General features: G+C 35.6%; 1 protein-coding gene across 5 annotated transcripts in view; it reads right to left on the reverse strand.

The window, feature by feature from the left end:
* ATF2 (activating transcription factor 2) overlaps positions 1–15,714 on the reverse strand; it is a 45,113-nt gene that overhangs the window by 9,505 nt on the left and 19,894 nt on the right. For 4 of the 5 annotated variants that reach the window (XM_061454015.1, XM_061453973.1, XM_061453983.1 and 1 more), the window contains 5 exons: positions 14,260–14,438; positions 13,821–13,935; positions 13,556–13,642; positions 4,360–4,509; positions 2,528–2,734 (listed from right to left, as the gene is read on the reverse strand). In XM_061454015.1, the coding sequence (XP_061309999.1) occupies positions 2,528–2,734; positions 4,360–4,509; positions 13,556–13,642; positions 13,821–13,935; positions 14,260–14,438 (738 nt within the window). The remainder of the gene's footprint in view (positions 1–2,527; positions 2,735–4,359; positions 4,510–13,555; positions 13,643–13,820; positions 13,936–14,259; positions 14,439–15,714) is intronic. The other variant, XM_061454004.1, reaches the window with a different exon arrangement.

The raw sequence follows: 15,714 nt of genomic DNA on the forward strand, positions 1-15,714 counted from the left end.
AACCAACAAAGACCAAATAGAGACCACATAATGCACTTTGGCATCTGATCCTGCAATATGATTGAGTGGCCATTGGGGACACACTGCCCATACTTCCTTAACGTTATATAGCATACCATATCTGCAGTGATGTGTAAGGCACAGAGGCAACCCAATGTGGTATATAAAATTTAAGATCAATGAACAAGTTAAAACATTAGTAGAAAACACAGTCCATAAAAAGCAAATACTAAATAAACTTTAAAACGTTGCATGCATGAAAAAGAACTTACAGGGCAAGACTGTAATAAAGACAGCCAACCTAACCTACATATATTACTGGTGTGATGCAATAGATGGAAATTTTCCCTTAAGCAAAAATTTGGAAAATAATGCTTAAAAAGGAAGTTACATTTAAACACTTAAAAGAAGAAAGTAGGCAGAAAATCTACACAAAGCTGAAAACTATGAAGAAAATATATACCTCAACCAAGTAAACCTCTTCAAAATCTGTGTGTACTGTTAGAGAGCTTCCAGTCTTAAAAATCTCGACATCGACATTAGAAGGTCTGGCACAGACATTACAAGAAAGCTACTAAACCGTGTTGAAAGAAGTCAGAATTGTTATGTGAGGCAATGCAATGTGGTTACTTTGGTATTCGCCTGTTCTTGGACATGTGACATCTCAGTAAATTCAGCTGAGCAGGTCATTTACATATTAAACAAAATATGAACTACTAAACCCTAACACTGTCTATAAAATTCTACTAAGCCAAAACTCCAAACTTATTAAATTTACTATTAAGCATAAAATAAGTAATCATGGGTCATTACTGCCCACTATGCTGATCAGCTGTGTTAGCCTGTCAAGTGAAAAATTATTATGGAAATACAGGACTGATTAATGTTTTCACATGAAGCACAGTTTAATTATTTCTCTGACATTCAATTTAATTTTCAAGTCATCCTGCTCTTCACAGTTACACGGTTTTGCTTTTGGCAGACCGTAAGAAAATTTTTGTTGAATTCACTATTACTGAGTTAGCTCTTGGAAATCGGGAAATATTTTGGCTACAGTAGTTACATAATTTTTGGTTATAAAAATTGGTATGCCGAAGTTCTAGGCAGTTCACATAATACCAATAATTACTTCCGCTTAGAAACACTGAAATATACCTTATCTTTTTTGTTTGTTTTTCTCCCTGTGGATCTACCTTCACCTGTTTCTTAGGTTCTTGAAGCTATAGTGCTACATACCCTTTTGTAATTAATGGATTTACAGCGAGGATTGTGCGGAACTTAGAGGAACACGTTTAAAGACTGTGAACAGGTATGAGAAGACTATGTATTTGCAAGAAGGTTACCTAATGCTGGTGCACAGTGTCATGATTTTTGGAATGCAGGAAACAATTTCACATTGTGTGCTTTAGGTAGGAATTTCTTACATTTTACAGTCTGGAATGCTGAGTATTTTTACTTTTGAAGACATGAACATGAGACAACTGATACATTGTGATCTTGATTACATGATAAGAAGTAATCTGAACATGCCCTACCTTCCTTCTGGTCAAACCAGAACATTATCAAACAGCGAGAAAAAAGAAATTTTAATAGGGAGGAAAAGATCAGTGATTTTGACTCACTGAACAGCTCCGATGAAAGGACAAGCGAAACTTTAACATACCAAAATAATTTCCATCACATTTTCTAAATGAATGCTTCAGTTAGGAAATGACACTACTTTTTCTTTTCATAATTTTCAAAACAAAGCTTTTTGACAATACTTTGTGCCAATTCTCACTTGCTGCTGGAAAACATTAAGAAAGCATGCTTCAACATTTAACAGCAGTTTAAGCAAAAGGGTCAGAGATTGTTCCACAGGGGAAGAAGTGTGCCTACTTGACAACTTTCCAAGATCGCTAACCTCAAGATGAGGTGGAAAAATTTCTTGTAATATACGCTAGACTACCCTCTTACAGCTGCTCACTATAGGGTTTACGCACACTGGGAGGGCAGTGTGGGGAAATTTGCACTGCCACTGCCTGAGCTGTACCTGTTCTGTGGACAAAAGAAGCCTTCAGTTTCCAGTGATGTCAATCTGGCACCTTTCACGAGCACTACATTCACTTTAAAGGAAAAAAAGTGAAGTTAAAAAGAACCAAAGGAAATCAAACCAAATCTTATTTAAATAACCCAGGCTGTGATACAAAATATTAAGAGCAAAACGTTTCTAAGGTAAGGCTATTACTTTGATAATACGCCTTTACTGCAACAAATCTTGTCATCCTTGTTTGGCATCACAGTCTGAAAGTTATTTAAAATGGAGCAAAGGACAAAAAGGCATGATCCTGATGCTTACACATATTGAAATCTTAGTATTCTTATTTTACTGCTATATGCAATTAGTGCTGAATTATCAATTCTGACCTAAGCCACCAGTTGCAAAACCATTTAATTTCAGATTTCATGCAAAGTTTAAGTTCCATTGATCCACGATCAGTAAGAAAGGAAAAACTTATTCATTTTTACTTGAAATAAAAAAGTGTACCTGTAACTGGCCATTTAGTGAGCTCAGGTCCTCTGCTTTTTTCTCCAAAGACTGCACCCAGACTTTCCGTTTCTGTCGGCATCGGGAAGCAGCAGCCCGGTTTCGCTCCAGAAACTTTCTTCTTTTCTCATCAGGGTCTTCATTGGCGGCTCTTCTTCGCCGACCACCTGTATTTGGTGTTTGTGGAGTAGGCTGAGCTGGTGATGCCTGAAAACAGTAAAAAGTATTAAAGTGTATACATTTCCTTAGTAAAAAGCTATGTCCTTTAACTCTACATCTACGTTTTAAAACTTTTACTGTATTTATACCCTCCTTACCATTAACGTAGTATTTTAATCATGGCTCTAGATTTGGTTTAAAATTGCTCTAAAAGAAGCCAATCACTTCACAGAGTTAAATTTATATGACATTTACATTTGGCAACTGTAAAAAGCCTGGAAGCAATGCTTCTTTAGGTCAACCCTCAGAACATTCTTTTACCAATTCTGATGACAGAAGTATTTACAAAAGATAAAATTTAAAAAGCTCTTCCACCCAAAATAACTTTTAAGTTACATTTAGCAGGAAGTAGATTTTCTACTTTTGACCCTTCTCAAACACTCCTCCCACAAACCTAGTCATAACTGAAATACTACACAAATTTTATGCCCAATATATAGAAGCTGCTTGACAAATGCTATCAGTGCTGAGACTGATCCCTGGATCTCCAGATAGCAATTTCCTACTTGTTGATGTGTTCCTCATGGATGCATACCAATTTCCCTTATATCCACCCATATATTATGAACAGATCAAAATATTGCAATATTTTAAATTGTACATTATGCTCCTTTCATAGCTGTGTAGAGACCCTAGGCAAAGCCTTAATGAATTATGATAAAAACACAGTGGATCTTAAAATCCTTTAAAGTTATAAGATAGACAGAATATAACTGTCTACATGACATATTCACAGGTGCACCCGCACATTCAGTCTAGCACACTAAGAAAGCTTTATTTTTAAATTAAAAACCCTAAACACGTCTCAGTTGCCATATTGATTTGGCATAAATTCTGAATAGCTAATAATTAAAAACACACCTGGGAACTCAAATCAGCCTTTTAGGAATGAAACACTTGCAATCTTTTTTTCATTTTAACACTGATTTTTTAAATACCGATTTTAAAGTAACCACAAAATTACTAAACAGCAAGCTTCTCATCTTGAAAATTCTGCCATGTGAGATTATGAAAATATTCTTTTAAAAACTGTAAGGTAGTATGGGAGTTCTCATCTATCATTCCAAAGGGACAGCACATCATTCATAGACTCAGAGCCTCCCTTTCAGTATCCAGGATGGCAGAGTACACTTAATCACACAGCAGAAACTTTGTGTGGCAGCCCAGATGATCAAATTAACATAAGCATGATACCTGATGCAGTTAAAAAAAAATTCTGAAGAGTATTTATAACATGAGATATTCAAGAGATGCAATATAAATACACAATGAAAGCACTTAGCTTTTTCAAATAGATATTAACCAGCTGTACAATTTTTAGGTATCACAGTATTTTCTCTTAGTGATCAGAAATCAGGTGGACTTGGTTCTAAATTTGATCAGATATATAATACTTATTTTGAAATTGGCATCTTGGATAACACCTTTTAGAAGCATTTAAAGAACATATAAGAACTATAAATATTTTACTGCCACATAATTATGAACTCCTAGGGGAGTCTGCAGAACATGTTAACCCCCATTTTACAAATCAAAAGTAAAGAAAAAAAGACTTTTTTTTTTCTGCATAACAAAGAAGTGGGTAGGAGTAGCTCTCTACTTTGTTGTCATACCGGTGTTTCAGTTGTTGAAGTTGCAGGCTGCTGTAGTGATTGTGGTCGTGGCTCCTCTGACTGAGTCCTAACCAGTCCACTCGGATGTCCCTTGGCAGTATCTCCATTTGTTACCTGAGGGTGCTGCTGGGTCAAGGCTGCTTTCAATCTCTGGAGCAGAAAAAAAAAGGAGGGAAAAGAAAAGGAAATATTCTATCATGCTAACTTGAGGAGATATTCATATTTATACTAGTAATTACTTCCAACTCGGAAACAGAAGCTCAACTCTAAAATAGCTGTTTCTTTTTTCAGGCTTTCAACAGCGATCTAGGCGCAAGTCTACTGATGGGGGACAATTTCTTGCAAGCGTGACAATAGCAATGAGGCTTTACATAGGATCTCAGCAAGAGAACGATGGTAAGCTGTATGGAGAAGTAAACAAAAAGCCTCCTTTGTGATGAATCATGCCCACAGAGAGATGACTGTAAGGTCGTGAACAGACAGTTGCTGAAGCTGGTATTATACAAGGTACAGATCAGTAAGATAACCAGCACACAAGGGAAAATAGGCAATAAAAAATAACACAAACTTCTTCAGTTTTACAAATCTTAGTGTTCTCTATCCATTTTTAAGTAGCTTGTAATGACTCCCCTTTGTCATGCTCTTTACAAAAACTCACCTTTACAATCCTTCCTATAAGTAATTATCAGATAAAAGCCAAGGTCTTTGCTGAAACATCTCAATAATGTACAAAATAATAACAAGATTCAGATTATACATAAAGACTATATATAGAGAAATATACAACCTGTTACAGCATGCTATTTTACATCAAAATTTTTTAAAAGGTTTGAAGTTCTTCCTTAGTTACCCACAGCCACTATGAAGAACAGCAGCTTCAAAGTTCAGCTGTAAATAATACATTCAAGACCTAGTGAAAGCTTTATAGATTATTTTAAACAATTTTATTGACTACCTCTTGAAAATTATTTCACTCCCCTTTTGGTGAAATCTATTAAAACTATAAAAAATAATATAGTCTGTTTACAAATTCTTAAGTGATAAAGGGTCACACTAAATTTCAGTATATAAGACTGCTCACAATTCCCAATTCTTCCTTAAAATTTCATTAGTATTGTATAATTCATCATGAATTTTCAGTTTTAATGAAGAATTTTCCTTACTAGACAAATGGTATTAAATAATGGTTTTCTATTGAGCACTGGACTTAAAGAATCCACTACAAGTTTAAGAACAGATTAATGACTTAATACCTGACATTTTGTTAATACTCTGGTAACTTGTAACATCGTATTTTAGAATATGAACAAATTATTACCAAAGTACTAGTATTAATATGATGTCTTAAAAATGCTGGAGCTAGGCTGCAGTCGGCCAGCTCAAAATAAGTAGAAGACTTTGTACCTATTTATGTAGATATTCTCTATAAGCTCTAGTATACGTCTCCCAACAATTAAGCCACTAGAATACAGCAACAGCACTCTCCTCTCTTGCATGATGACAGACTTTCCTGGACACTATTCTACAATCAGAACAAAAGATTGCAGACTACCTCTGTCAGAACTGCAAAAAAATCTTCAGGTCTGCAATATGGCAGTTACCTCAGCTATCAAATCTCTAGAGTTGACTGTAGTATTTACTGGCAGATGTCCCATTTAAAGACTACAAAGAGAACCAAGAAACTTCAATGCTCCTCTGCAGGGCTGCTATGAAGTAATCTTTCACCAGTGACTTCTGTAGCAAGTCTTTTCTGTGGTGACTGCTCTAGATTGAACTAACAGTACAAATTATCTGCAACACACCAGGTACAATGCGTCTGGGTCAATCCACCACACCATTCAACCAAGACACAGTAACTTGATCTCTTCTGCTGCTACGCGAAATAAAAATGATGAGGTTTCATCCAACTTAAGGGTCTGAATGTGTAAGCTCAGTGATAACAAGCTAACTTCTAATTTTCACAGCAACAGAGCACAAGCATTTATATGGTTAGTATGTGTATGGCCAGAATATCTGATCTATTCTGTACGTGACTGCATGTAAGTATCCTCCACAAAAAAACCTCAAAACAACAGAATCGATGAACTTCTAAAAATGCTTTGCAGTGCTTGCTTAAAGTTGGTTACAAAGAAAAAGTTTCCCTAGCCTATCCCTTTCTTTAATGAAAGAGAGCCCAAGTTCAGAAGATTTAGGAGATGAAACATAACTAATTAGGGTTTGTTTAGGGTCTTGGTTTCTTGTTTCTTTCTTTTTGGTTTTGTTTTGTGGGTTTGTTTGGTTTTTTAATGTGCATATAAGGTAAGTAACTGTTATTACTGTCTAGCTCCATTCTTTCTACCTCTGCATTTCTTAAAGAAATATATACAAAGTTAAGCTAAAAAGAAAGTTCATGCTATTAAATATGTATATTTTGCATTTAATTTCAAAGTGGCAGTAGAAAGTGAAAGAAATCACCCAATACTGCTTACATTATAAAAGATCTATCATCAGGCACAATGGATGTTCAGTCAAAGGAGGGCTTTCCCTATTGTAATGCTAACATTTAAACATTATAATTTTGTAAATTTCAAAGTCAATAAACTCCTTTTGGAAATTACACTGTTAAATGTAAAGGACTATGGAAACAGAAATAGAAAATAATTGGTTTTACTTTTCTATTACAAAGTTTAAAATCTGAAATTGAAATTGTTATGATTAACATTATACATAATGCAGAAATATTGTGAAAATCTGAGGAGTATCTACAGATTTTCACAAACAGATATTCAACTCATGTATTTAAAAGGTTTCATATTATAGAAGGTAATCCTGGAGTAAAATACTATATGGATATTGGGCTTCCTGTGAGCAGGGAGATAGTTACCTCAAATACAATGAGAATCTTAGTTTTAAAAATCAAGTACATATGCAAACAAATATTAGAATAAGTGTATAGAGGTGTTATTATGTGGAGAAACCTGACGACAACCAAGGTTTGTTTGATATTATTTGGTTATTAGAGGCAAAATAAAATAGGTGTTTTCAAATAGCTTAACAGCTTTTAAAGTCTTCATTAGCAAGGTTTTATGTTCACGTATATCCTTGAAAACAAATCCTCACCACATCTGTCAAAATTTGGTAGGACTAGATCATTCTATCAAGAGCTCACAGAAACAAGATAATATTCTCCAGAAACAATTTGTGAAAAACTCAGATCCATATTTCATATCTGCCACAAAAGCTCATCAGAGTAATAACCCTCCTTCTCCTGGGTGTTATCCTACCATCTGCTGCTCTATTACTTATCTTTATTTTGCAACTAATTAACAGCATAATCTTCTAAATTCAGCAAGTTAATTATCATTATTGTGGTCTTTGCAGCATCATCAGTCCTTATGAAGTCTTGTCTTTCCACCCCCAGAGAACATACGAAAATGAAGTAGGTTGTGAGAGGGCCTGTTTCTTTAGAGTAGGCTCATTAGGTGTTTGCTGATTAGCTCGGCATGTAGAGAGACAGGTCAGAAGAATTCTGCTGAACACAAGGTCCCATGCCGGGCTCCAGCAAGTTAATGTCGGTTTCTGAACATTTGCCAAGCTGCCCTCTGTCACTTCTCAGTGGTAACCTCCTGCAGAAAGCCTACTGGTTGCCCACTGTGTGCAAGGTATTTCTCAGATTGTGACAAAAGGTTTTATATGGGTATAAATTTATATGGGTATTTATATGGGTAGGAGGAGACAGAGGGAAATACCTAGTGATAGAGCAATTTTTAAGTTCTTTAGAAGCTTCTGCAATCTATGCAGAAGGGTCTGAACATTAAGTCTGCATCTACAAGCTATACACTCAAAAAAAGGCGGTTTTACAAGTAACTCATGTCTCATGTTTCATATACAGAAAGCATACAGTTACAGATCTTCTCACAAAAGGATCAGAAGCAACTCTGTAATGTTTAGAAACATACATCCTTGCCTTAATGAGGAACTTTTTTTGTTCTGGCTCTTTTTAAACAGATATTGCATCTGCTTCTAAGCCTCTCTAAAATAACCACAAAACCGAGTTCTGCATTTGATTTCTTTAGCATAGCAATACATACGGAGTCACATAAAAAAAAATACAATTTATATTATTCAGTGTGCCACAGAAATCTGGAATTCATTTTTGCCCCTACTGAATGTTATTCTCAGTACAAGATACAAGGACATTTTCAAAACAGTAGCAGTAAACGGTATGCAGCAGAAATCTTATACGGAATGGCTGAAGGAACTGGAGTTGTTTAGTCTGGAGAAAAGAAGGCTCAGGGGGAGACCTGATTTATCACTCCCTACAGCTACTGAAAGGAGGTTGTAGTGAGGTGGGGGTCAGTCTCTTCCCCCAGGAAACAAGCAGTAGGACAAGAGGTAACAGCCTCAAGCTGCAGCAGGGGGAGTTTAGGCTGGCTATTAGGAGAAATTTCTTCGTCAAAAGGGTGATCAGACACTGGAACAGGCTTCCCAGGAAAGTGATGGAATCACCATCCCTGGAAGTGTTCAAAAACCATGTAGATGAGGCCCTCAGTGTTACGGTTTAGTGGTGGTCTTGGCAGTGCTGGGGTAGTGGTTGGACTTGATGATCTTAAAGGTCTTTTCCAACCTAGTTGACTCTATGATTCTAAAAGACAGCTTGTGTCCGAATAAAATCCCTAGTCATATTTCACTTTAGTTCTATCAGCAATAGGATAAAAAGGATCCAAGAACCTTCAAAAATAGTGCCTTTCACAGGTGTGAACGGACCAGCTATGTTCACTACAATAACTTCAGTACTAGACAATAAAATTAAGTGTTAGCTCCCTTATCTTTAACAGGTTTGAAGACTTCTAGGATAGCTGAATTAAAAATTTGTGTTACAAGATGGCATCCTATGCACATGACCAAAAAGATCTTCTGCCAGTTATTTTAAGCATTAGCTTTTAGAAATCAAAATGTCAATTTTTATAAAATCATGAATGAACTTTAGTAAAAGAAAGATATGATGCTTTATGTACAGTTTGGCATATGCAAGTCGTAGGAAAGAACAGGTATTCATCAAAATAGAAGTGCGTTATTTTTCCATTAATAAAAAAGATAGAAAAGTTCCTCAAACCCATATTTAAATAATTAAACTCCATAGCACTAGGAAATAATGGCACTACAATCTCTAATCTGATTTGTATCAACTTAAGTTCTCACCTTCACTTAATAAATAATGGAAGTCTGTACAACAATACCCTTTTGTAAAAAGGTAAGAGAGGACAGAATGACTGAGAACTGAAATCAGAGCACAAAGTGCTTTCCTTATTATAAAATTCTAAAATACATTAGTTCCTTGAAATGCCATGCAAGAAATGAACTGCTGAAATAGCAGATGTAGTGAAAGGCACAAACCACAAATGAAGGGAAGCGCCTGGCTCTTGCCTTGGTTTGTGCCAGTCATCTGAAACATAAGGAGTTGTTTTGCATAGGACAGATCTATATCTGACAACAATTCAGCAATCTGGGGATATTGTATAAGTGATTATAAGTGATAAAGTTTTTGCAAACAGTTCTTCAAGTATTTCACTCAAACTCTGAAGTAGGTAGACCTGTGTTAATTAATAATACCTTGAAACAGTACAGTCATACTGCAGAATGCCTTATTAGGAAAGTATGACCTTTGAATAAAAGAAACACTCAAACAATGATAGTCAAAAGCATGTATGACAAAACCCTTCGGAGATACAAAAACACACATTAACTTTACAAATTTTGCATCCCATACACTATCAAATTTCCTTCAATAGCTGAGGAACAGTCGCAATGTTAGGAAACTGTCCGAGCATGTTTTTTGTATTTGCTACATATTCTATTTCCATATTTTATAATATGAAAAAAATCCATGAGATTGCAAGGTCTGTCTATAAAGAACAATAAAAACTGTCTCCAAATAATGAGTAACAAGTAAAACAAAGCAACAACTAAGAAAATTCCAAAGATCTATTACAAACCTCCTTTCAGCTAGTTGAAGAGAACGTAAGCTCTCCCTGAGCCTCCTTTTCTCCAGACTAAACTACCCCAGTTCCCTCAGCTGCTCCTCAGAAGACTTGTGCACCGAGGTCAGGCTGGCAGGCCTGTAGTTCCCTGGATCCCCCTTTCAGCCCTTCTTGTAGATGGAAGTCACATTTGCTAACTTCCAGTCAACTGGAACCTCCTCAGTTGGCCAGGACTGCTGCTACATGGCTGAAAGTGGCTCAGTGAGCACTTCTGCCAGTTGGCTCAATACCCTGGGTGGATCCCACCCAGCACCATAGACTTGTGTGTGTCTAAGTGGTGTAGCAGGTTGATAATCATTTCCCCTTGGATTATGGGGACTTCATCCTGCACCCTGTCACTGTCCTTCAGTTCAGGGTGCTGGGTACCCATAGTATAACTGCTCTTAGTATTAAAGACTGAGAGAAACAAGGCATTGAGTAACTCAGCCTTTTCCTCATCCTTTGTTCCTATGTTTTACCCCACATCCAATAGAGGATAGAGATTTTTCTTCACCCTCTTTTTGTTGCTAATGTATTTACAGAAACATTTATAATCGTCTTTTATAGAAGTACCCAGATTAAGTTCTAGCTGTGCTTTGACCCTTCTAATTTTTTCTTTGCATAACCTCACAACATACTTGTAGTCTTTCCTTCTTCCAAAGGCTATAAACTCTCTTTTATCAACATTCAGCCAAAGCTCTCCGTTTAGCCAAGCCAGTCTTCTTCCCCAATGGCTTGTCTTTCAGGACATGGAGATAGCCTGCTTCCACATCTTTAAAATTCCCTTCCTGAAGCACGTCCAGCCTTCCTGGACTACTTTGCCCTTCAGGGCTAACTCCCAACATGAGCGAGAAATGTGGCTATGGTAGGCCAAAGGACACAGGAGGTGTGTTCCTAGTGTTCTGCTAACATAGCAGTAAATCCACAAATTACAGTATGCTATTAATAGATGAAATATATACTGTGATGAAACATACAGTGTTCACTTACTAAAGTTTAGTGTGATAGCTTGTATTTCGACTTTAAACGTAAACTATTACTGAAATAAAAAGCAAGCAAGTAAAACTAAATATTAAGTCTTCTGTTGGCTTAATATGAAGACAAGTGACAAATAAACCTGATTACCATGACTTTCCAGAACTTAGTATGTAGGAAGCAAAATTATTTCCAAAAGATCCACGAAAAAGAAAGGATTTAGCATTGCAGACTTAAATTTAAAAATTTAAATGGACCTTTACAGTTAATAAACCATCACGTATCTGCCAACAATACATTACATGGCAATGTGAGTTAGTCTTCCTGTTAGAAGCTTTCCTACATAAAGTCTCTCATTAAACTGCCTTTCCTTTAGAAACGATAAGAAATTACGGTTTTTATTTTTGTGAATAGGCACTATATAAAAGTAAATGAGCATAAGTAGTATACAGAATTCTGATATTCTTGAATTCTGCTCATGCTTTATATTAAGCAACAAGAAAGGAAAGAAGAAATACAGCAAATAACCTTTTTTTACAGTCTCAAAAAAAAAAAATAAGCAATCACTGAAGTGCATGTATTTGCTAAATTCTAACGAGAAGACTAATGAGACTGTTAAATTTTAAGCCTAATGATCTTTGCTTTTCTTTGCATCTGAGTGATTGCTCCTTCCAATGTGAGATCAAACTCTTCCTCAGATACATATATTTCCTTTTCTCCTTTAAAACTCTGTAAAAACAAATCACTCAGTAATATGCTTAAAAACCTAATTTCTTGTCCATATAAAAAATTTATTTGGAATCAGTTTCTCCCAGATTTCAAAGCAGAATTCAGTGCATGAACCTCCTATGAAATGCACGATTTCTGAGAAAAGAGTTCTTGTTTTCACTTTCTGACACTCTTCTCCCGTAGATTTAATAAATTCATTTCATCAGAGATGGTTACATTTAAATACTCAATTATTAAAGGATTCCTTTTCCCATCCCCAGGGGTACAAGGATATACAGAAACAGACCTTCTTCCTTTCTGTCCCTCGCTACACTATTTTAAAAGTCATCGTGTTCAACAATGGAGGAAAATGATGGAAGACCTTACAGCATTAGGAAAAGTCAGTGTACTAGTGACCAGCTCTCCACCTTAATTTCACTATTTGGTGAATGTGGTCCAGTGTATATACTGGAATCCCATTACTCCAGACAGCAGAGTAATTAGTATTCAAAGACTCACTGGTTTTTATATTATGATTTGAAGAGAGAAAATGGGTAAGCAAAGAAAACCTACAGGTTTAGGTCGAGAGAAATGAAATAAGAAAGGATTTTAAGGGCATCCTTTCACTTCACAACACTTAAGTACAACAATACCTTTTATCTAGCAGGTGTTCCTGATTCTTTTTCAGCACAAAGTAAAGAGTCAGAAGAGGAACACTACTTCACAAGATACATACTATTTACAGAGGCATCTTATAAATACATAAATGGGTTAATTATTGTTTAATAATAATTTTTTATTGCTTTAGAACAGTTGGAAGAAACAGGAGAGCAAAACCAAATAAGCAACTGCCTAATGCTGCAGATGATTTTTCAAGAAATTGATCAAACTATCACCATAACTGGATCACTATTACTGGGGAAAAAAAACAAACAAAACATCTACTCATGATTTTCCCAAATAAACCCCAAAACTGCCCCAAAACAACAGAAACAACCGCCACACAAAACAATTTCTTAACTATGTCAGTACTACAAATCTAATTAAAAAACTCTTGCCAAATGAACTATATTCAGCTGAGATTCTGAAAACATTGTTAAGAAAAAACCTTTTCCTAGTTTTTTAAAGAAATATATCTTAGGGAGGAAAACATATTCTGCTTCTCAGATGGTGATGTTCACTGTTAACATGCTACTAGTCTTGTCTTTCTTCCAACTAACACTTCTCATCCTCCAATACAGGAGCAAGGAGTTTATTTTAAATTAACTAGATTTTTAACTAATGATTGAAAATAAGATCAAAACGACCATTAATATCAGAACTAACATAGGCTGGAATTTGAAATATCTGTAAAGTAAATGCAGCTGTTATTTTTTTATTAAATTGTTTTTATTAAATTTGTACTTGCAGAATTTAGACTAACAAAAGAAAACTAGAGCTGTTTTAAAAAGCAATAGAATTTAATTAATTGCTCAAGTTACTCTTCTTGAGGAATAATGGAGTTTTTCACTTACCAATTTAGCCTCAGACTGCACTGGCTGTGGGGAGGAGGGCCCTGGGATTCCTGGGATACTAGGCACCATGGTGACAGGTCTAACAAGCTGACCAGATAAAGTATAAAAATGAAGAAAACCTGAGTATGTTATCATAACAGAGAGCATATGACAGCACTACCCTCTGAAGCCAAAACAGCTATCAAACTGCTTAAAACTAAGTTCTATGCTGCACTTATGCAAATCTGCTCCACTTTCAAATTAATATAGCATCATGCTTACTTACTGGAACTGCAGCAGGGACATGCACATTAGAATTTGTGATAGATGCAGGAATAGCAACAGGCATGGTTTGTCCATTAGGAAGATGTAACAGCAGAGGAAAAGGACCTGGAACTGGACTGAAAAAGGAATGAACTATATAAAAGAAAACTTACTCAGAGAAGAGAACAAGTTTACACATTATTTTAAATTGGTTGGTTTGTTTACAGCTATAATGTAATACTTATTTGGAGATCAAAACCATGGATTTAGTGATGTGGAGAACATGGAATTATATTTCACATGTACTGAAAGTTTTATGTGTCATATGTAGTAAAGCACCACATTACACCAAAGCATCTGAAATTTGTACATAAACTACAGAAACAGTAACTGAAAGTAAACAAGACAAAATATTTTCCAATTCCATAAGAAAACATTTTACTAAGACTTATGTAACTTACACTACTGGTCTGTTAGAGGATGGAGCCTGGGTAATAACAGTACTAGACGTTGGTGATGGTATTGCCTGCTGAATAATAACACTTGAGTCAGAACTTGTAAGTAGTACATTAGGAACCTGCAGCGACGCTGGACGAACTATTGTTGATGTAGGCTGTGCAGTCTGCTGCAGTGACACTTCCTGTGGGAATGAAAAAAAAAGTCATCAGTTTGTAAAATACAATTATAGACCATTAATTCTGACTGTTAAATGAACACAGTTTGACAGAAAAGATCAGGATTTCTATCCCATTATACAAGTAGAATCTGTTATACAATTAAAGACATTCAAAAACACCCCCCTTTGGATGAATAATTTACACCATCAAAGCGAAACTGTTCCAACAGCAGTGATTTTAGTTTACGACAAACCTTGTCTCAACTTATGCTAAGGCTACTATTATTTATAATTCAGTTTTGATCAGGTATTAAGTGGTTTTGTGCCAAGAAACCCACAGCACTATCAGCACCACCATGTTTACCCACACTCTGAATAAAAAAAAAAAACCAATATTTTATGGTGTCTTTATGTACATTTCAGGTTCAGTCCATTGTTCTGGATTTAAACAAGAGAAACAGAAGTTTTATGGTTCAATAAAAAGGAAAAAAAATTAAACCAAAACAAAATTTGTCTTTTTTAATAAACCTTTATCATTTTCCATGTACTTCTATTAACTAGAGTGCTACTAAGCTAGAAATACTTGAAGGGTTACATTCATAGCTTTGCAAAATATATGCATATCCTGATGCAGAAGAAATTATTTGAGTACCGAAATTAAAATTCGTCAGTTGCATGTAAGTAGTGGACAGAACTGACTATAGTTCGTAGCTTAGCAATCAAGTAAAGTACCTTATCAATTAGAATGCATAACCTGCATTTGCTGTTTCTGAAAACCTAGATGTATCTTATTGTAACCAATGCCTTCCTCCTCAGGAAACCCTTGATACTGTCAGACTTCAGATTTACCTTCAGACAGGATTTTTCCTAGTTATTTCTTCTTTTGACACTAGCTACTGCAATCAATGGCACATAAAACTAAACTCGTAAGACCAGCAGCATTTAGTTGCTCCACTGTTAAACCATAATTCAAACAAACGTATCAGACCTGTGTCCTATAGGCTACACTGATTACCATTTACTGTGAATTAAGCTTAAGTTTTTAAAATACATCCACAAAGCTTTAAGTAGTAAGGTCTTAGCTGTCTTACAGATTGTTTTTATTTAAACATCCATTGCAAAATACGTGTGCTCCTCTGAGCACTTTATAGAACTGTAAGTGGTCTGGCAAACTGGGCTTTAAGAAAGGACGGACGTTAGGTGATTAAGTTTTCTCCCTTCAGAAGCTCAGAGGCTAGATTTGCCATCAGGGTTCATTAGTTTGTTCAGGCTTTTCCCCAAGGGACCTAGAAGATAGTTA

Source organism: Pezoporus flaviventris, unplaced genomic scaffold (genome assembly GCF_033815535.1).
Source record: "Pezoporus flaviventris isolate CSIRO_AGI_PZ_B2104156 unplaced genomic scaffold, CSIRO_AGI_Pfla_v1 ptg000001l, whole genome shotgun sequence".
Taxonomy (NCBI): domain Eukaryota; kingdom Metazoa; phylum Chordata; class Aves; order Psittaciformes; family Psittacidae; genus Pezoporus; species Pezoporus flaviventris.